The sequence below is a fragment of the Ostrinia nubilalis genome, chromosome 7, assembly GCF_963855985.1.
Source record: "Ostrinia nubilalis chromosome 7, ilOstNubi1.1, whole genome shotgun sequence".
Classification (NCBI taxonomy): domain Eukaryota; kingdom Metazoa; phylum Arthropoda; class Insecta; order Lepidoptera; family Crambidae; genus Ostrinia; species Ostrinia nubilalis.
The window spans coordinates 8,465,435-8,487,606 of record NC_087094.1 but is presented as its reverse complement, the minus strand read 5'-3'; the positions used below and the strand labels follow the sequence as shown (position 1 = coordinate 8,487,606).

Below are 22,172 nucleotides of genomic sequence, written 5' to 3'. Positions count from 1 at the left end.
TATTTTACAAACACATTTACATATTGAGCTACTTGTATGTCCGTAAACAAATGAGATCAACAATTCGCACAATTACTCACATACTAAAAGTTCATAATATGCAATGCAACAGTAGTAATAATAACTCGGCAACATTATGTTCACGCTACTTATCAAATGCCCAGGAAATATTCTAAATAGAAAAACAAAGCACAATAATATTTAACTAGGCATATCATAGAATGCCTATTTGAACACATCTCTGATATCAAGTATCATTAATTACAGCAACAGTATAGGTACACAATATCCATTAAAATATAGAAAACTAAATGTTCATGACTTTACATCCAACATGTCTGCGATATTATTTTGGCAGGTAACATATTCTATGAAACAAGATAATTGTGCGTATGACAGTATAACATGTCGCGGTAATTATAACAATCATTCACTAAAATATTAAAACTGTAGTATAAATAGCATCAGAGAAATTCATATAATCGTTGCATTATTAAATCACTCTTGTCTGGCGTTATGATTGCGAAAATATTAAAATTGATTAATCTACCAATGAGGTTCAACTATAGGATAAAACAAACAACCGCTAAAAATCAATAAACAAAGTTGCCGATTCGGTTGCACCATTATTATAATGAAACCGTAAAATCTGTGTGCTTACCATGAGTTTACGTTAGGTGTGCTCGCTAGCGAGTACGTCAAACATTTTATTTTATGAAAGTAGCCGCTAGGGGCGCTGCACAATATGTCATATATTTAATGACATTTTTTAACGCAGTCGCTAGCGAGCACACCTAACATAAACTCATGGTAAACACATTGTAGTGTCAAACTAAAAAGCTGTCAAATACAGGGTGATATAAATAAATAAAGTTATAATACACTAGCTTTCCGCCCGCGGCTTCGCGCGCTTGGACTACATTATCTACATATTTTACGGAACCCTGTTTTTTTCCAAAATAAAATTTAGCCTATGTTACTCGTGGATAATGTAGCTTTCGAATGGTGAAAGAATTTTTAAAAATAGTCCAGTAGTTTTTGAGCCTATTCATTACAACCAAACAAACAAACAAACAAAGATTTCCTCTTTATAATATTAGTGTAGATGACTTATGTAAATACTGGGAATACAATCATTATAGTCCCAAAAACAATGAAATATTTTAACTAACGATAAAGAGCGGATTAACTACAGTATTCTGGCGTAAAATGACATATTTTAGTTGGACACTTCTAAATTTTACAGCTGTACCTTGTTATCCACTAGTGAGGCATAAAACACACTATCTATAATGGAACAGCAGAATTGGCGCTAACAACACTGACGTAGTAATAATAAAATTAGTAGGTAATTAATAAGCAAGCTGAAGCAGCTTAGTGACATTTGCTAGAGGACATAATGGTAAGTTGAGCATAATCAAAATAAAAGATCAATTACTGTGCATCTTTACAAAACCGTCTCTTCACGGTTGAGTGATGCGAGCTTAGGAAAAAAAGAAAACTGTAGTTTAACTATAGTTTTGACAGTATTGATTTTTTGGCCAATTTTTCCATCATCAAATAACTTGTCACAATGCCAAGTTTTTCTTCAGGTGAAAGAGCTGATTACCATTCTATTTATTTGATCTGCCCACACTTGTCAAACTTTATTAAACAACTTGTCCTCGTAATCTTTAAAAATCATCATTCTTAAAAAGCCTGTCATTTTAAAACATTTAACTCGTAAAAACACAAATGGTTTCAGCATTACCACCTAGAAACAAATTATACTACATTCATAGGCCTACCGAGGTCTTATGGCCTGTTGTTACTGGAAACATTAAAATCAATGAACAATAGGAATCGCCAAAATATAATTTTAACGTTTTCATTTATTTTAATCCTCCAAACTCTACAAACCATATGACGTTGGCAAGTCTGTACAGGACCTTCATTAAATATGTGTTTACCGTCATTTTAGTTATATTTTTATATATGAATATTTATATAGCATTAAGCTACAATAACTTTAAAAAATTTAGCAGGTCTGATAAATATTTAACAGCAATTCCTTAGAAGTTATCATAATATATCAGTTATTTGGACTTACGTAATTATCGGTGTTCATTTTTCTACCCTATTAGTTCAAGCAATTAGTTCTACTCCTACCGTCAAAACTGTATCCAAGCATATTTAGTGAAAACAGAACATACAAAAATAGATTTCTTATAACACGTTCTGAACTAAAGTCTATATTTAATATATTTGAAATATTGCATTAGTCTTTCCGGTATTGCTATGAGTTAATCGATAAAGTAACGGGTTATTAGCTATAAAGTGATTATCACTAGTAATATTAACAGTTACCGTCGATAGGCAGTATTTAGTTTAAGACACTTCTACCAATATAATGTTTAAACAAATATATAGATATGTAATAATTATGGCATACATAGTCTCCTGTACATAACGCTATTTATTAACTGGCAACACCCCAGGCCTCAATCTATGCTCATTAGATCTCACTCTACGTATTTTACAATGAACGGCTTTAACATTAAGAAGTCGCGTGGTACATTTTTTTACCGAATTAATTTACTTCCGATACGCGATTCAAAGCAATTTATTAAGAATCTTTAAAACCAAATCTATCTAGACCCGTTTCATTCAAACTCTATACAATATTGTACATGTTATTATGCAGATAATTACATCTTAGCTTAACTGAACTACATAGTACAACCATCCGATTTGTATTGTATTGCATTGAGTTTTGAAAATAAATTTATTGTTCCCATGGCAGTCATTTTGAGGGTTCCATTATGAAACATACGCAACAATAGGTACCTATGTGTTTTCATAATAGGCTAATCATTTAAAATATGAAATGTATACTATACAGGGTGGAAACGTTAAGTGGTCTCACTCGATTATTTCTAAACTATACAAGATATTGGAAAACTAGTTACTGATCCTGAAAGTGCTTCATGAGCTCTTTCAAACGGTACTAATAATAGGTTACAGAATAAACTGGATCTATCTGAAAAGTCAATGTTTTCAGCTTCCATACTAAATGTATGCCAGACATACAATATTAGAAGTGTATTTTTTTTCATTGAATAATAAACTTAAAATAAACTCGTAAATTGTATTCTTATTTAAAATTATTCATGGAAAACATTGGTTTTAGGCTTTACTTGCTATAATATTGTGAAGAGATGAGTGTCATGACTGTGGTAGTAATAAATGTATGGAAGAAGGAAACATTGAATTTTTTGATAGATCCAGTTTATTCTGTAACCCATTATTGATACCATTGGATAGAGCTTGTGAAGCACTTTTAGAATCAGTAATCAGTTTTACGGTATCATTTGTAGTTTTTAAAATAATGTGACTTTACCAAATTAATGGAAGCTGGAAACATTGAATTTTCTGATAGATCCAGTTTATTCTGTAACCTGTTATTAATACCGTTTGATGGAGCTCATGAAGCACTTTCAGGATCAGTAACTAGCTTTTTGATATCTTGTATAGTTTAGAAATAATCGAGTGAGATCACTTATCGTTTCCACCCTGTATATTCAGTTAATAATTTGTTACACTGTGTTAAGATGTTTTCTGTTTCTCGTGATTTCTATATTTCGAGAATAATATAAGTAACATTTTAACGGATGCATGCGATACGTACAATGGAACCCCAATTAGCCTTTTCTGTAAAAGTTTTGGACATAAATAAGCTACACCGAAAACCACAAAACATGTCATTGACCCCACAAACCAAAATCCAAATATCCATCAACTATCCCTTACTTGTGATGCTTACAACGCTCTTTCTACATATGATACATATTTACAACTTATCTAAACAGATTCTCGAATTACTATGAAGACATTGTACTTTATTGATTCCAAGAAATATCGTCAGCTCTCAACAACCGATGTTTTTAATACTGATTTAGCAATAGCTTGCAGTCAGATTCTATAACGGGAGTTAGTCCAGAAGTCAAATTTAAGTACCAATTTATAAACGAATCACGTTATTTATATTAAATTCGGTCTTTGTGTAATTAAGAGCGCATGCGAAATTAAAATTTTCATAAACCATTAACAATTATATTTACAGACCACATTCCTAACAACAAATAAAAATCTTCACTAGTCATAATATATTGGTATCTCTCAACATCTTTACTTCACTAAATACGTATAACACTTTAAATTTAGTCACAATTTCATGTCATGATGCGAATACCTCTAATGTCAGCTGAAGTAAAATTAATTTACATGTTGATATTTATAATTTGTGACCTTCAAATAAAATAAAAAAATACATGATTGTGAAACGTATACATAAACAATATAGTTCGTAACATTACATGATTAAAAACAAAACTAAGTTCATTGTAAGAAAATACATATCGTAATCTACTATCAATTTCGGTATTGACCAAAGAATATTTTGTAATCAATGATAAAAAAGTTCAACATGCAACGTGGTAGTCTTTACGTGGTTAGTCCTGTAGTCGGTTACAGCGTATTAAATTGTCGTTGCTCCATATACGGTTACTGTAATTGTATTACGCCTACGATAATAATTTACCTATGGTTTATTTACATTATTTCACTAGAGCGGCAGTGAGCTACGGTCAGCGTTCACTATGAACTGTCCGTGTTAGATTTCCGCCTCACCTGGTGCGCGTTCAGCACTTGCGCCTGCGCCTGGGTGATGAATTGCGTCGTACCTGCAACGACAGTTTTGTTAACTGTAGAATAATACGTAAAATTAAAAAAACGTAAATATACAACAGTTAATGACGTTAGCTCGAATGCTAGTGATGTGGTACATACCGTGACTCTCGTTGTTGACGACAGATCTGGTAACACCGAATCGCGAATGAAAAATCCGCGCAATACGTAGACGCGAGATCCAAATGCTGCATGATTAGTTATTTTTGACATGACATTGACAGATATGTCAAAATCCACCAATCACGCAGCAGTCAGACCCCACATCCACGTCCCGCCATCTAGCGGATCTTTCCTACCTACAGTCGATCTACTAGGGACACCGTTATTGCCTCCGGTACGAGAAAAAGTTGTCGACATGATCAGTATAGGCCTAGGATCCGCATCACGATAAGTTTTTATCGCGCCATTTTATCGATTTTACGCGATAACCCTATACATTTGTCGTCTAAAAAAATAACATCTAAAAGATTTTATCACGGAACACATCCTAGCTTGGCTGGACAAGCTAATCTGTGGTAGTCTTACGAAGGGTAAGATTATACTCGACGCAGACTCGTGTCAGGCGGTCAATTTTTTAAACAGAGATGCACTTGCACACTCGCCAAAATTTTATTAATTATTACGTATTATGAACAACGCTATGTCTGCCTCTATGTGACGTCACCCATAACCAGTGTGAGTGCAAGAGGAAACGTGATATGCACTGTTTTATTATGACACCGCCTGCCACGAGTCTTTGCGCCGAGTATAATAAAGGTAATTACTTAAAAACTGATTTCAATTTGTGGTGTACCTCCAAAAGAATTAGTTTGACCACACTGAACACAAAAAGTTTGCGGAACACTGGTCTATCTTTGTCAGGTTACTCACCTGCCATGTAGCACGTAACGTAGCATGTAACGTAACCAACCTTCAAGTGAGTACGGTTCGTCCACGGTCATCGCGTATCTGGCTGTGCATCGAGCCGCCTTTGTGCTCGCAGTGATACCGCCACTCGGCGGGTCGCTGCGATCTCCCTGCGAACCACGCGCGAGCAGCTCGCAGCGGGCTCGTGCCTTAGTACTCACTTGATGCAGTATCTGATACATTACACGCTACACGGCTAGATGAGTACCCTGTTTTACGTGAATAATGCCCGTTTTCACCATCAATCCTTAATTTTTAAGTGACTCCTATGGTAACATATAACAGAATAATGGCAATGCCAGATTTTGTATGGAAGGTGGCGTCTTTTTTTTTTCGCGCGGCCATCGACCAAACTTTGTTTTTTGATTACAAAATAGTGTAATAAACCAAACTTACTATGGCATGTATACCTTTAAACTCAGCCTGAACTGAGTTACGAGCATTAGAAGTTTGATGATTTTCATACTAGATTTGCTTTTTGCGCGCAAGTTTTGTAAGAAATTGCAACAAAATATTGCACTATTTTTTTATTGCGCTGATTCTGCTGCATACCGATGTCTGGAGCCTTTAATGGATGGTATTGTTTGTTTACACATACAATGTCACTATTTTGTTGCAATTTCTTACAAAACTTGCGCGCAAAAAGCAAATCTAGTATGAAAATCATCAAACTTCTAATGCTCGTAACTCAGTTCAGACTGAGTTTAGAGGTATACATGTCATAGTAAGTTTGGTTTATTACACTATTTTGTAATTGCCGCGCGAAAAAAAGAAGACGCCAATTTCCGGCATTGTCTTTTTGTTTTCACTTAAAAATTAGGCATTGATGGTGAAAACAGGCATAAGACTGGTGTATGATACTTACCGGCGGGCTGCGCATGCGGCGCGTGGTGCGCGTGCGGCGCGGCGGGCTGTAGCGGCGCGAGCGCGTGCGGGCGCGCGGCCGGCGCCACGCCCGCCAGACGCGTCACCGGCCGCGGCGCGCGCGTGCCACGCACCACCTGCACGGAGCCGCCGCGGACCGCGCCCTTGACGCCGCCCGACATCAGCTGGGCTGGAATGAAAAACAAGTGAACGTCAATGAGGGCTATCGTTTTTATACTTAACAGTTGGCACCCCTGGCGATTGACAGCCTTACTCTACAGTGGCGCCATCTTGATGAGTGCAAATACGATAGTCCTCCTACCACTTTAGCGCTCACAAGTAGGCGCCACTGTCTTCGCTACTAGCAAGTGACAGGACCTTACTCTACAGTGGCGCCATCTTGATGAGTGCAAATACGATAGTCCTCCTACCACTTTAGCGCTCACAAGTTGGCGCCACTGTCTTCGCTACTAGCAAGTGACAGGACCTTACTCTACAGTGGCGCTAACTGGTGAGCGCTAAAACGATAGCCCTCATTAAAAAGACCCGTGGCGTTAAAGGCGTCTTCGGACTTCTAGGCGGGAATCTGAAGCGTCATGTTAGCGGTTTTGTTTTATTTCCTCAAATTCGTGTTTGGGCGACTATTAATAATAATGGTGTAGTAATAATGGTGGATTATTAACCATTAAGTGTTCGTGAACGTGCATGAGTGTGGGCAAGTGAAGCAAAACAGTGCATCGTGATTCTTCTGGTCCTCTCAAGTTGTCCATAGGACAACTTTTCTGAGACTCAAAGGGTGGAAAGGGGTATCATCTATCATCCTTCATTATATCATTACTTGATCTCATTTTATAACTCGTATCACTTATATACACTCAGCGGCACGGAATTTGGCAAAAGCCTAAACAACCAGATTTGAGTCCAAATTGGTGTTGTATACCTAAGTTTCGTGTGACTTGTTAACAGAACATTTGTTTTTGTTAATTTAAGAGGCTAGATTTCTAAAAAAATGCGTCTGTTTAACTTTTTTGACCCTAGAAACGCATTTCGTTGTTGGAGCGTAAAGAGTACGGGTAAGTTTAAATTCGATATTAAATGTTGTAAGGGTTTGGCGTTTGGTTTTTTGTTTTTAAATTAATCTTAGGGTTATTCTCGTTTCCATAATTTGAGAATAATGCCCATTACTCCAGCTCAAGTTGCTCAAATAGTGTTGCTTAGAAGTCAAGGGCGTATGAAGCGGGAGATGGCTGAAACTTTCAATTTATGGCGTACAAACTTAAGATACACGTTAAAAAGGCATGACCAGACCGCCTTTTACACAAGAAGATCCAGAAGTCAGGAATTAAGGTGTAAATCAGCGCGCGATGACCCGATTATCGTGCTTGCAATAGCAAGAAATCGGGTTCTCACTACGTTTGAGATACGCCAGCGTTTACAAACAGCAAGCCCAGTGAATATCAGTGAGCACACAATAAGAAGAAGGATGGAGTTATCTGGGTGTTTAGGCTTGGGCCAAATTCCGTGCCGCTGAGTGTACTTGAAAATGGCACAAATCAAGTCGACCTCGACGTGTATCAACATCATCAAAAAAGAAGAAGAAAGGCGCCTTCAAACTAGAATCACAGCGCCAGTGCCGTGACAAACGCGATGCGCGGCAAGCCCGCCACAGTATAGCGCTTCTTCTTGGCTCTAATTTGAAGGCACCCTAAGACCACCCAATATGAACTGCGGTGCTGTAATGAGTAAGTGAATGTCAATCGTTTGACCGACTCACGTCATGTGCCGCGAGACCAACGAAGGTTGTTTTACACTAAGCTTATGTCCAGGGCCGTCTTTAACCTACTACTACCCTGGGCACATAAGGATCTTGGGTAGCCCTTCTCATCTGGGAAAAGATCTTTTATGAGAACAGACGAGGGCCTCCTCGATCGCGGAGCCCTGACCATGTATGATAAGCCGTGGATGCATCATCCGAGGCCCGTGGCAAATTCTATGCATGGGGAAAGCGAAAAATTGAGTCTTACCGATAGGCAGCGACAGCACAGAAGGCTGGTTAGCCAGCACAACAGACGTGGTAGGCGGCACCGACACCAGCAATCCACTGGGAGCGCCCGATACGTTCAGCGATAAAGATATAGGCGCCGAGAACCCGGGGATTTGCACTTGAACATTCTGCAGACCTTGCAGCCCTTGTAGCGATGCTAAGCTTAAGCCCTGGAAATAAGGTGCAGTTTAGGTGAGGTTTTTTAATAGTGTCGCACTCTATCAATGCCTAAAGTATCATTATTTGATAAGCACGATATGCCATTTTTTTTTCTTTTTAAGTTTAACTGTGAACATCTAAAAACTAGTACTAAGGATTCCAAAGAATCACAAACGCTGTTCTAATAGCAAAGTCGAAACCTCGAAAATTATGGTCATAATAAATTGCACCCTATCTCTAAATACAATTAATTTAAATCATTACGTCCTGTATTCTTCAAATACAAAGCCTAAAAAAGACTTCAAAAGTTCACACACTTTACATAGGCACACATAGCATGAAAAAGACTTTAATGGTGGTAATATTTCGTGGTATTTTAGTAACTTTACATTTAGGTAATATAATTGCTAGGCTATTTTGAACTGTAATTAGTTTACCTGTAAGTGGCAAACAGGTTGTGGCTGCGAGCCAGACGGCTCGTTCCCTATAAGCCGTTCGAGCAACGCGCTCTCGCTAGACGACACGTTTGTCTGGTCGTTGTCGCGCGTGAACCCGCTCATTACTTGGACACCGACTCCCTGTAACACAGGTGGTTTTGTTTAGTCTTTATATCCATACATAATAAGTTTGTTAGGGTGTTGTAAAATGCTTGATAGCTAATCTATCGCGTGTAATCTTCATAATGTATGTAATTTGATTCATGTACACAAAAATATAATGACGTTAAGCTACTGTTAGCTTTCATTATACCAGACGCTCGTAATCTATACTTTACGAGATAATAGGTCGGTAGGTTGGCATTGCAGCCGTGCTGCCAACTTAAGAATAACAGATGTCTATCTATGACAACTAACCAAATTTTAATGGCTACTATTAAGTGCCAGATAAAATCCAATATTTTCTATAAAATCACATAGAATATTGTTTTAAATCGCGCTGATTTATATGACGTCATAAGCCAGTGTACCTGGTATTTAAGTCTTACCTGCTGAGTATAAGTGGGAAGGGTATGCGAGGCAGTAGTTGCTGCTATAAGCCGGGCCCCAGCTATTGATACTCGGCCTAGCAACTTGTGGGCGTCGATAGTGTTGTCCGCCGATGACGTAGCATGCGTCATGGCCGCCGGCGCACTGTTCAGAAGGTTCAATATCGTGGCGTTGTTGCCGCCTGCTGTGGTTACTGATGTCTTTGCTGCGTTCGCGTTTGCTGTAAAACATGTTTAAGCACGTAGAATAAGCCTTTCTTAGCTGGATAATAGATGGCGCTAAATAAACAAATAAAGATAGGTATGGCTAGCTTTATTTAGGACGCGTATAAGTGCTGATTCTGAAAAGGGCCTACTAATAAAGAATATTTATGTGAGAAATTTACGTGCAAACCATAATGGTTGACACGATCTTTGGTGTTAAGTAATATTTACTAGACGATGGTATATGATCAAGATAAACTTTGTGGCATGTTCTGTAGTTGTAACAAGTGGGATTTATCTCATTTACTGTCAACCATACTAAATTCCTACTGAAAATCTGATAAGCATCCAACATGTATTGCTCTATCAATAGAAAAAACTATGACATGGACCGAAGGTAGTGTTCTGTATAATTAACATAGAGTATATTTTCCTGCTTACCTTGCTGAAACTGTTGTGCTGAATTCATAAGGCTGGTGACGAGCGCGCTTATAGCGGGATTCGTCGTCCGTGGCTTTGTGATTGTAGCCTTTTGTTGGCCCGTTGTACTGCTTGTGTACTGGATATTTTGTACCTGCAATGTTCAAAGATATTACTCGACTTACCTATATGCTATGGCTACAGCATACGCATGCTTTAGCTTTATGAGTGGAACTTATAAAACTAATAGTTTTCAGTCAATTCATAAATTAACCAAAGTATTACAAACTTAAATGCGATGGATTGATGATGTGATACTCGTAATATTGAACTGTTTTGACAAAACTGACGTATAAATCTTTAGTCTAAGGCTGGGTTGCACCATCTTAGTTTAACTATTACAAGCGTCAAAAATCTGTCACATTCCATACAAAAAACACCGGTTATCGGTTATAGTTAAAGTTAGGTGGTGGAACTCAGCCTTAAATTTTGTAACAAAGAAATTCGTTTCCTGTAAAGGCTTATTCAATCTATCGGAAAACCAATGATTCCGTGCTTCGGAGCCTATTCGGACCTTAGGCGGCTCATAAAGTCCAAATGTTACTATCTTCACCATACAATACTATACCTGTGAGGTGCCAGCGGTGGATATGAGTGGATGCTGAATATGTATGATAGCTGACTGCATCTTCTGTGGATTCAGCGGCTGCGGCGGGTTCGTTAACTGTTGCGCGAGCAGCTGGTTTGTCGACGCCTGCGACGAATGCATGTCGTGAACCTGGGAAGAAGAAATAAACCATTTATAAAACCGGGACTATAGTAAGGATGTACAGTTTGAGATTTATTGAAACCCAACTACAAAGGATGAGTGATTGAATAGATAATCATAATTTATAAAAGATAAAAAAATAGACCAATAACGTCACTGTTACTGCTGAAGAATGGTTATGAAGTTTTGAAAAACCTTTAGCTTTAGGCATAGCACATAATCCTACCAAAGCTATTTGCGGCTAAGCTATACTCCGGCCTACATTTATTGACATTTGTTGGTCGATAATAATGAATGTGTTAGCGGAGTTCTTCAACCTATCTTGTACATACTTCAAGGACTAGGCAGATAACCAATGATGAAATAATTAACGTTTTACCTACACCCTACAATATGTAGGCAAGGGCAGTCTTTTGATAATGAAGTCAGTAGATTCCCTCGAAATAAAAGTAATACCCACCAGCAGGGTGTGGAAACTTCCATACAACGGTCATCGAAGTGAAACTTGCTTCCAAACAGCGACATCGGTGAATAAATTCAAATACTTTTTAACTACCCTAAAACGCTCTAGATGTCGCTGCTCCTGTTTCCTTCATATTTTCATTTTTTTCTTAATTAAAATATATTTGAGAATATTGTTAATTACAATGTGAAAACTTTTTTTAAATGAAATTAATTTGTTTTAATTTAAAACTGAACATTGACATTTTTGTTATAATTTACATAATAGAGTAGTAGAAATTACTATTTAACATATGGCAACTTTGTTTTTCCTCCAAAATGGCCGGTGTTGTTTTTGTTATGTTAAATGCATTGAAATGCATTCTTGTTTTCTTAGCCATCATTTAAGTATTCTGTGGCCCTATTAAAGTATTGAAGAGCCGTCGAGTCAAATTCAAGTTCATTCCTTCGTACCTGCTGCTGTTCTGGTTCATCGGAGTTTTGTTCGTTCCTTCGTGAATCGCGAAGAAACTTTCTGTTATGTTCACAAGTGATCTGAGTTTTCTCAATGTGCAAATGCTTTTTTAGTGTTGTTGAAAACTTTGCGAAAAGACGCTTTTGGTGTATAATATTATGTGTGTTCATAAATAAAGTAAAATTATTAAATTCATAAGTTTTTGTTTACTTATTTGCATTTCCATGTGCAATGTTGAATTTTTCCAAATCCATTGTTTTGAAAATAATACAATACGTACACCATAAAGATAAATATTTTCAAAATAATGGATTTGAAAAAATTCTACATTGTACATCATAAAAACAATAATTCTTTGAAGGTTATGAGGGCCTATGTGTGCGTGAACTGTGTGTATGTGTGCGTGGACTTTATGTATGTATGTGTGCGTGTACTATGTATGTATGTGAGCGTTACGTACGTAGGTTAAGTACGTTTTAACCGTGGGAGAGCCATGCTTCGGCACGAATGGGCCGGCTCGACCGGAGTGATACCACGGCCTCACAGAAAACCGGCGTGAAGCAGCACTTGTGTTGTGTTTCGCCGAGTGAGTGAGGGTACCGGAGGCCCACCCCCCCCCCCCCTCCCCACCTCCTAATGATAGCGCAGTTAAAAACTATTTTACCCCAGGAGGGTACCAGCTGCGTTAGCGTTGGAGAATCCCTCCCTGGACATCCATGCTCAGGACACAACACACCTGAGCGTGGATGCCCAGGCCGCCCCTCGTACTCTGGGGAGGGCAAAACCGCGCTCAACACCTGGGGCAAGAGCAAATTTACCATGGCACCCCCTGCCACGCTGGCCGTGGACTTTTGCAATATCAGGGGCTTACACTCTAACCTCAATGCTGTTCACCACCACCTTGAGACAGCAAAGCCGGCCTTGCTTTTCTTAACCGAGACTCAGATATCGTCTCCTGCGGACACATCTTATCTCTCCTACCCTGGGTATAAACTGGAACATGCCTTTGTGCCTAGGGCCGGGGTGTGCGTGTACGTAGGGGGCAATATCAGTTCTCGACGCCTCAGCCACCTCGAAAGCAGGGACCTCTCCACCTTATGGCTCCGCGTAGACAGCGATGACCACCCCCGCGTCTACGCCTGCCTCTATAGGTCCCATAGCGGTGATGCCGAAACTGACCGACTCATTGAGCACGTCCAAATGGCTGCAGAATCAGTGCAGCAGCAGATCCCCTCTGCAGAGATCGTGATACTTGGCGATTTCAACGCCCATCACACCGAATGGCTCGGATCGAGCAAAACCGATCATGCAGGGAGATCTGTTCACGACTTCGCCTTCGCATATGGCTTGACACAACTGGTTACTACGCCCACGCGAATCCCAGATGTAGAGAGCCAAGAACCTTCACTGTTAGACCTTCTGCTGACTTCCCATCCGGATGGCTATCAGCTATCCGTTGGCGCCCCTCTGGGCTCCTCGGACCATTGCCTTATCCGGAGTACGGTGCCACTCACGTGCTCGCCGCGACCACGAGTTGCATGCAGTCGCCGCGTGTGGCACTACAGGTCAGCAGACTGGGATGAGATGCGGTCCTTCTTCGCATCTTACCCCTGGAGGCAGGTTTGCTTCACGCAGGATGATCCCAGCGTCGTTGCTGATCTTGTTACTGATGTGGTGCTGCAGGGTATGGAACTTTTCATACCGTCTTCTGTTGTTCCCATTGGTGGCAAATCTCAGCCTTGGTTTAGTCAATCCTGCAAAAAGGTTTTACGCCGGAAGCAGGAATCCTACCAAGCCTGGGCAAATGCAGCGAGGCTACGGGATGAAAACACCAGCGCATTAAAAAAGGAGTTTAACTTTGCCTCTAGGTCTTTCAAAAGAGTCATTGCAAGGGCGAAGTCGGAGCACATTGGTAGAATTGGTGGGAAGCTAGAGCGTCTTCCTTCTGGAACTCGTGCGTTCTGGTCTCTTGCCAAAGCTATCCAAGGAAATTTCTGCACGCCATCATTTCCACCCCTGCACATGGGAAACGGTTCGTTGGCCCACGATGCAAAGGAGAAAGCCGATCTTCTGGGCAAACTCTTTGCGTCCAACTCGACACTGGATGACGGGGGACATGAGCCACCGATTATACCAAGGTGTGAGAGCTGTATGCCGGATATCCGGTTCCACCAAAGCTCAGTACGCCTGGCTCTATTTTCCCTGGATATCCATAAGTCGAGTGGGCCCGATGGAATCCCTCCTATCGTGCTGAGGACGTGCGCTCCAGAGTTAGCACCGGTTTTAACGCGCCTTTTTCGGCTCTCCTACCTCTCTGGCATAGTCCCGACCTCATGGATCGCACCCGATCCCTAAAAAAGGTGACCGCTCAAATCCGTCCAACTATAGGCCGATAGCAATCACCTCCTTGTTCTCGAAGATAATGGAATCCATTATCAACAGCCAGCTCCTTCGGTACCTAGAGGCCCACCAGTTGCTAAGTGACCGACAGTACGGTTTCCGTGGAGGTCGCTCGGCTGGTGATCTTCTGGTCTACTTGACACATTGTTGGGCACAGGCGATCGAGACTAAGGGGGAAGCATTGGCGGTCAGTTTGGATATGGCGAAGGCCTTCGATCGGGTTTGGCACAAAGCGCTTCTTTCGAAGCTCCCTTCCTATGGGCTTCCCGAGAAATTATGCGGATGGGTCGCCAGCTTTTTAGCAGACAGAAGCATTAAGGTCGTTGTCGACAGTAAATGCTCAGACTCTATGTCTGTGAATGCTGGTGTCCCCCAAGGCTGTGTGCTATCGCCTACGCTCTTCCTTCTGCATATCAATGATATGCTGCAAATTAGCGGCATTCATTGCTATGCGGACGACAGCACGGTTGATGCCGCTTATACCGGCCGCGCAAATATCTCTCGGGAGAACGTCCTTGAGAGCCGTAACAAACTTGTGTCCGACATTGAAACCTCCTTGAAGGAGGTCTCAGACTGGGGTCGACGCAATTTGGTCCAATTTAACCCTACAAAGACACAAGTTTGCGCGTTCACCGCCAAAAAGTTGCCGTTTGTCGTATCCCGCTGTTTCGAGAGCACTCCCCTAACTGCCTCAGCCAATATCGGAATCCTTGGTGTCGACATATCGAGCGAAGTCCAGTTCCGTGGTCATTTAGAGGGTAAGGCTAAATTAGCCTCGAAGAAGCTTGGTGTGCTCAATAGATCGAGACGGTATTTCACTCCAGCCCATCGTCTGCAACTTTACAAGGCGCAGGTTCGGCCTCATATGGAATACTGTTCTCATCTTTGGGCAGGTGCACCCCAGTACCAGCTTCTCCCTCTGGACCGCATTGAACGGAGAGCAGCTCGAATCGTTGACTGCCAGGACATTTCGGATCGGCTTGACCCCTTGGCGCTGCGTAGAGATGTATCCTCACTGTGCATATTCTATCGCATGTATCACGGGGAGTGCTCCGAAGAATTATCCGGACTTATTCCTGCCGCCACTTTTCGCCACCGATCTACCCGACAGCACTTCCACCCCCAGCACTTAGATGGTTGGCAGTCCACAACAGTACGTTTCTCTAGAAACTTTCTGCCCCGTACAACCAAACTGTGGAATGGACTGTCGTCTGCGGTGTTTCCGGACGGATACGACCTGCAAGCTTTCAAGAGGAGAGCGTATCTTTACCTTAAAGGCCGGCAACGCACCTGTAACGCCCCTGGGTCTGCGGGTGTCTATGGGCGACGGTAATCACTTACCATCAGGTGATCCGTTTGCTCGTTTGCCTCCTATCACATAAAAAAAAAAAAAAAAAAAAAAAAAGTACAGGGAATTTAACACCAGGCTGTCAATTAGTAGGTTCAAAAATTTGACAGAGAGGGTTCTCTATTTCCTATGTATTACTTTTCTCTATGCCCACCAGTGTTGTAGACAACACGGTTCTATGAGTTACATTATAATAGGCTAGTTTCCTAAAAAAGTTTAGTCCGTCATGTTTAATATCAAAAAATATTGGACACATATATTTTTATTTGTCAATCTAACAAATAATTACATAGTTATGGTGCGTTGAAATTCCGCACGACGTCACAACGTGCGGCACTTTTATGCACGCATTGACGTCACGGGCCTCTTCTTATGAACTTTGGCGCGCTTTATCTCTTTCAATTTTCATTAGTTTGAAAAAGTGAAAAATACGTGTAGAGTATTTTTTGATAAGTTAACTGACGGACTAATTAAAACTCTTGCTTTTTGACCCTATTACCTGCGGCGACAAACGCGGCGTGCTCGGCGACGGTTGCTGCTTCAGTGCAGACTCGGCGGAAACGCTGCCAATGCTGCCCACGCTTCCCACGCTGCCCACGCTGCCCACACTGCCAACGCTGGCCACGTTGGTCACGGTGCCCACAGCACCCACGCTGCCCACTACATTCCCGACTGCAGTCACGGTGCCTATGCTGCCTACTTGCTGAAGTTGTGCCTGCTGGAATAAGCGATCGTTAGATTTATGATCTTACCGTGGTGGTGCTTACCACCGATTGTTTGAATACAGGGTGTCTTAAAAATATTGTGACCGAAGAAAACTGTGCCAAACATAATGAGAAGATAGTGTAAGGAATGACCAAGTATGTAGATAAAAAAATATTTTAAGTTGTTTTTGAAAAATAAAAAAACCAATCCAAATAACTCGAAAATTCGCGGTCCGCCCCGGGTGCTAAGCATCAGGGGGTGACACAAGTCGCGCAGATTAGTACTCACTGGCGCCCCGGGTGCCAACCCATGCTACGCCGCCACTGGTAATAATGACGCTTTTTAGGGCACCAAATGTTTTTCAGAAAACTATTAGTCAGTTGATTGAGCATTTAGCTTGTTCAAAGAACGGGTATTTCGTTGCTACCATATGTTGAACTTTATTAAGATAAAATAAGGTTCAAATTCTTTAAAAATATGTTTTTGTTGTTAATCAGGTAAAGAGAAATTGTTTGTATACTAACCAGGATAGGTAACTGACGCGCATTGGTATGAGTATTCGGAGTTGCCGCTATTGCCGATGTCCTGTGGACAAACATTTAATTTTATTGCTAACTTATTAAAGAAAATATTGTAGGTTAAGTGATACTTAATCTAAGCACCGTGTTCATTTGTGTGTATGTTAGGTGAGCATAGCAAATTTATATTTTATTGCAGACAGATTTAAATCGGGTAATAAATTTTTATGAGTTATGTATTTATATTACAATTTCCGTAGATTTGGTTTCCGGAAACAAATATTGTACTCACACGATCGGCACAGTTGTGGCGTGCGTTTGAACTGTCGCACTTGTGGCGGTTGAAGATCTTTGCTGCAGCAATAATTGCTGACCCTGTATATTACATTAGTTTTTAAACATTAACGTATTTCTACCGATCGCTAAATGCGACCTTAACACCCAGGAATACATCACATATTCTCTTGTAAATTGTTACTTACCAGTTCTCTCATGCCACCAGTGAAAGAGACTCTTGGCAACTGTCCTGGCACAATATGCTTTATCCTAACTGACTTACGACCTTCTTCTGTAAATATCTCCGTGAACTGTTGTATGTACTTGTTTGCTTGAACTCTTGATCCTGTAAAGTTGATAAATAAAATGTTTCAACTGTCATCTCATATTTTTTATAGATGCAATAAAAAATATTATTTCATAGCGCACAAAACTGATAAATAGAAAGAAAGATAAAATCGAAGTGGTACAATTTAGGCGGTCTTATCCTTTAACCGACGACGTGTTTTTTTTGTCACGCCGTCTGCGACGTGCGGTCTGTGGGACCGCTATACCGTTTACTCAAAAAGTAATCATTTTTTGTAAAAAAGTATACTGATTTTATATTTTTTGAGAACATTATAGTATTAACATACGTATAATTTGTGAAAAATCAATGTATAGTATTTATTTAAATGTGGCTAAAACTTTTTTACCCTAAATTTCATTGAAATTACACTAGAGCTCAATAATACCTATATAACTTGTAAATTTTAATCAAAGTAAGAAAAACTATACTCCTTCCTTAATATAGTGAACATAATGAATAAAAGAAAAATAAATGACACGTACATTACATGCACAAAAAATTTTTGACGAAGGGTAAACATTAGGCAAAATCAGGACATTTTTTTTAGCGCATGTCAAGCATTTTCGGTATGCATAGGTAACACCTGTAAGATAATTTCGTTTTCAATTTAGGTAGGTAGAAATGTAGAGTCTTTTTTGCAGCTGGTGCAATGAAATCAGGCTGATTTGGCATATCAGAGCCTAGAATACATGTCACTGTTTGCTTTACCACCCGTTTCGCGGTATTTTTACAGACTACCATCTTTTACAAAATTGTATGTCCTAATATCAATATATCATTAGGAAATGTCTTTTCCTAGGTTGTGTTGGCCCAGGATCTATCATTTTTACGAAAAATGAGTCGTCTAAAACAAAAACGCAAGTTTTAGTATGGTACAAAAATGTCACGTAGTCTGCGACGTGCGGTCCCACAGACCGCTGTTGAACTTTAAATCGAATTATCTTATTAAAACTGCCCTCATCAATGTAACCACTACCTGTAATGGCGTTTGGGCAACTAAACTCGAAGGTACTGAGACGCTCGGGACACGGGAGTAAGTAGAACATTGCAATCCAGAAATTTCAAAAACCGGAGCGGTCTGTGAGACCGCACGTCGTCGGTTAAAGGTTATCATTAGGAAGCAATCTCTTCCAGACAACTCAAGGAGAGGATAGTTATATGAACGCCCTAAATCTTTACAAACCTAAGGTAAACCGACACGCGGCGCCATTTCTTTCGCCCTCAACGTGATCTCTGTCCACATACAACTCTCCCAGGAACTCTTGATCGGACGGTCTCTGCAGTATTGAGAGCTTTATGTGGAAGAAGCCCGCGCCAGCGTGTGGTGAAGTCTTCTCGGTTTCTAGAATGTACTCTTCAACTAATTGGGGCTGGCAGTCAGGAGTTGGTCGCGGACGCTCATAGGCCCGCGCCAATCGTATTGGACCCGTGAGCTCGGAAGGCATAGCTAGCGAAAGAGAATCCATTTTCGGTGGCTCTATTGGCTTGAATACCTGTGGAATTAAACATGACACATAAATAAATAGTAAATTTATTTGAAAAATTTATACAGGGTGTTAGGTAAATGGTATGGGTAAAATTTATAACATCAGATTTGTATGAAAATTAAAATAATTAAAATGATATCAACTTTCTGACTTCACCATACCATTTATATGCATATGTTAACATGGGCTAGTGTCGGCTCATATACCTGTTTACCTAACACCCTGTATACTTTGTTCTATAATTATGGAAAATATGTGTACCTCTGGTGGTTTCTTCGGGTATTTAGAAGTGAGTCTAGTGTGAGGTACTGATTGCCGGCTATTTTTCGCCCTTTGCCTGTGTATTAGCTCGAGCAACTCTAATCCGTGATAGTGAGTGAATTGATCCAATTTTCTCTTCCTGTTCACAGCAACCTTGAAACAATAAAATATTTTGTTATAACAGTCCAGAGAACATAATTTACCAACCACAAAACATTCCTAATGTTATAAAATTGTACAAAAAAAACTGATAAGACCCGATCGAGCTAACTGCACACCTCGCTGGAAAGCGACTTTTCCCCCACTTACCCGCACCGATGTGACGTCACAGCTGCCAGGTGCGCAGTTAACTCGACCGTGTTGTACTTATCATGCACCATGTAACAAAATAGCGCCTTAACACGTAGATGATGAATGATAAGTTAAAGAAACCAACCTGCGAGAATTTTTTCGCTTGCCGCCTTATTCTTGGCGTGTTGAATAGACGAGGGGCGGCGTGCAAGCGAGCCGCTAACAGGCCTACTGCAGGCCTAGGATCGAGGCATAGCGGAGGCGCCGCAGCGTGAACCAACGCCGCCTCAACTGCCTCTAGGGCGCTGCGATCCTCGCCCGCCCAACCGCACCGCCCGCCGATACACATCGCGTCTGTTAATATACTCTGCGGCAGAATGACGTAAGTTAGAAAAGGCTACGTGACGTGACGTCAGATTTTGCAGCGTGAGAAAATTCAGTGAAAGAGACCACATAATTTCTGTATTAATAAAGGCCAATGGCGTTTATAGAAGACATATTCAGGCTAAGTAATTTTAAGGCCATGTCACAATGGTTACCTTCCTCTAAGATAGTATGATTGATGATTTCATTGACATGACTAGTTCAAATAATTGTCTACTCTAATTCTTCATGATAAAGAAGATAATGAATCTGAAGCTATGATTTAGATCTTAGTATTATAACGTTACAAATGTGTATCAATTAGTCATAAACTGATTGTCTTTTTACCTGATTGGTGGGTCTTAACAAGACATGATGTGTATCACATAAGAAACTAGGGTAGGCTTGTCTATAGTCTCGCACTTGTGCTATTATACACCCGGAGTAAAACAGGCAGGAGTGTTCAGACTCCAATAAGTCTAGCAACACCACTGGCAACTCTTCATTGTCAATGTAGCTCAATAGTTCTTCTTCTTCGTAAGGCCACCGAGGAGTTTCTATTAACGTTTCGTCTTGGTTTCCTGAGGTCTGGAAAGAAATTGTACATTTATTACTCAAATTTAATCAAAAATAAAATTATATTCAATTTTGACCAGTATTTTGGAAATAGTAGTTCAATAAAAATAACGATAATTTCTTTTTAAGTGATTATACTTACATTAGCATCAGGTGGGTGGAGATACTGTGTATTGCCATTCACTTTAAGTGACAGAGAATATCCTTTATTGCCAGGGTATAAATTAATTATCAGAGTATTGAGATTATAAGTGGCTAACAATTTTTCCAGTAGATTTGATGTAGTCTTTAACCCTTGCTGCAATGGTAAACAAGTCATATAACATCCAATGATCTTAGACAATACTTAACACTAATTACATCATTAATTTAATCAGAGGAATATAAAATATAAAAATTTGAGTTTTTTTTTTTACACATTATTATTAAATAATAATATACCTATTCACAACCTGCTCAGTCAATTATAAATAGCAATTTTGTTTTAAATGTTACATTTGGACTTTCAATTTTAATTTTAATTTCACAAACAACTTGACAAAACTTATGATTATTTGCAAGAATTTCTTCAAGTTCTGTTCTGGGAGTGGTCTATCTTATCATCCTCGTAAGATAACATAAAATTATTCTTAGAAACAACAACAAATATTTTAAATTAAAAAGTTAATTACATTACTATTACAAGTGGAACCTTGTGAAACCATAATCTTATAACAAACATAAAATGGGCTGTATTACAAAATACATCCAACTGACTTTTTAAGAATTTATTTGGATGTGTATAAGCAAAAAGAGGATTATTTCATAGGAATATTTCTATTTCATCCTCATTTTCAGTTATTAAGATACTTATCATATTTTTTTACAATTCTATGTAAACTTTGAAATACTAATTTTATACATTCACTGAACTTTTATTTTTATATTACTATTACACTGCTGTGCAAAATAAATAAAAATATCAAGACCAAACAATATGGTTAAAATGTCTTGGAGGTTCTTATTCCAGTAATATACAAATTAAGAACTGATTGAAAAGCTAATAAATAGCATTAATTATTGCACTTACAAAGTTGGACAGAGACGTTTCATCTCTACTCAACTCGGTGTACAGTTCATGTAGTTTCTTAAACAAATCGAACTTTTCCACTTTAGAAGCACTGGAGCCAACAGAGTTTCTTTGAAATTTCATTCTAGATTCATCAACAGACTCAGCCAGATGCATCTTATCATGAGTCCAAGTCATTTTATGGTCTGGGACACCACTGTCAAATTGTGACGAGTTAGAATTCACATGTTTCGCTCGATTAAGTATTAACTGAAACAAAAGGTTTAATAACACAATTACATGCACTGATCAAATGTTTTCTTCGCAAAATAAATGTAATTAAAAATGAAGAAAGTAGTGAAATACCTCTGCCTCCAATGCCGCGTGAATTAAACCATCCATAATGTCATTAATTAAAACAAATATTTAATGGATGGTTGTATTTTCAAATCTAATATTTCATATTATTCGTTTAGGCCTCAGTATTAAGTCATGATTTTTGTAAAAACTATTTAGCTTTATTTATGTTTCACACTGCATGACAGTAAAATAACA

The 22,172-nt window shown here is 39.6% G+C and overlaps 1 protein-coding gene across 1 annotated transcript; it reads right to left on the bottom strand.

Annotated features, from left to right (window-relative positions):
• Positions 1–4,635: 4,635 nt before the first annotated feature.
• Positions 4,636–22,172, bottom strand: LOC135073442 (transcription factor SPT20 homolog). Its single transcript, XM_063967624.1, has 18 exons — positions 21,984–22,172; positions 21,639–21,887; positions 20,712–20,867; positions 20,342–20,581; positions 19,776–19,997; positions 19,340–19,492; positions 18,775–19,084; positions 17,449–17,588; positions 17,259–17,341; positions 16,973–17,033; positions 16,243–16,461; positions 10,939–11,088; positions 10,332–10,464; positions 9,687–9,907; positions 9,139–9,279; positions 8,523–8,712; positions 6,500–6,688; positions 4,636–4,721 (listed from the first exon to the last, which is right to left on the bottom strand). Exons 1-18 carry the CDS (start codon positions 22,017–22,019, stop codon positions 4,636–4,638), a joined length of 2,979 nt encoding a protein of 992 aa, XP_063823694.1. The 5' UTR covers positions 22,020–22,172.

Coding starts and splice junctions, on each gene's coding strand:
- LOC135073442 (XM_063967624.1), bottom strand. CDS start 22,019: ATGGATGGTTTAATTCACGCGGCATTGGAGGCAGAG. Junction 21,888..21,983: donor ACGCGGCATTGGAGGCAGAG/GTATTTCACTAC, acceptor CTTTTGTTTCAG/TTAATACTTAATCGAGCGAA. Junction 17,589..18,774: donor CGCGTGTCGGTTTACCTTAG/GTTTGTAAAGAT, acceptor TCAACTTTACAG/GATCAAGAGTTCAAGCAAAC.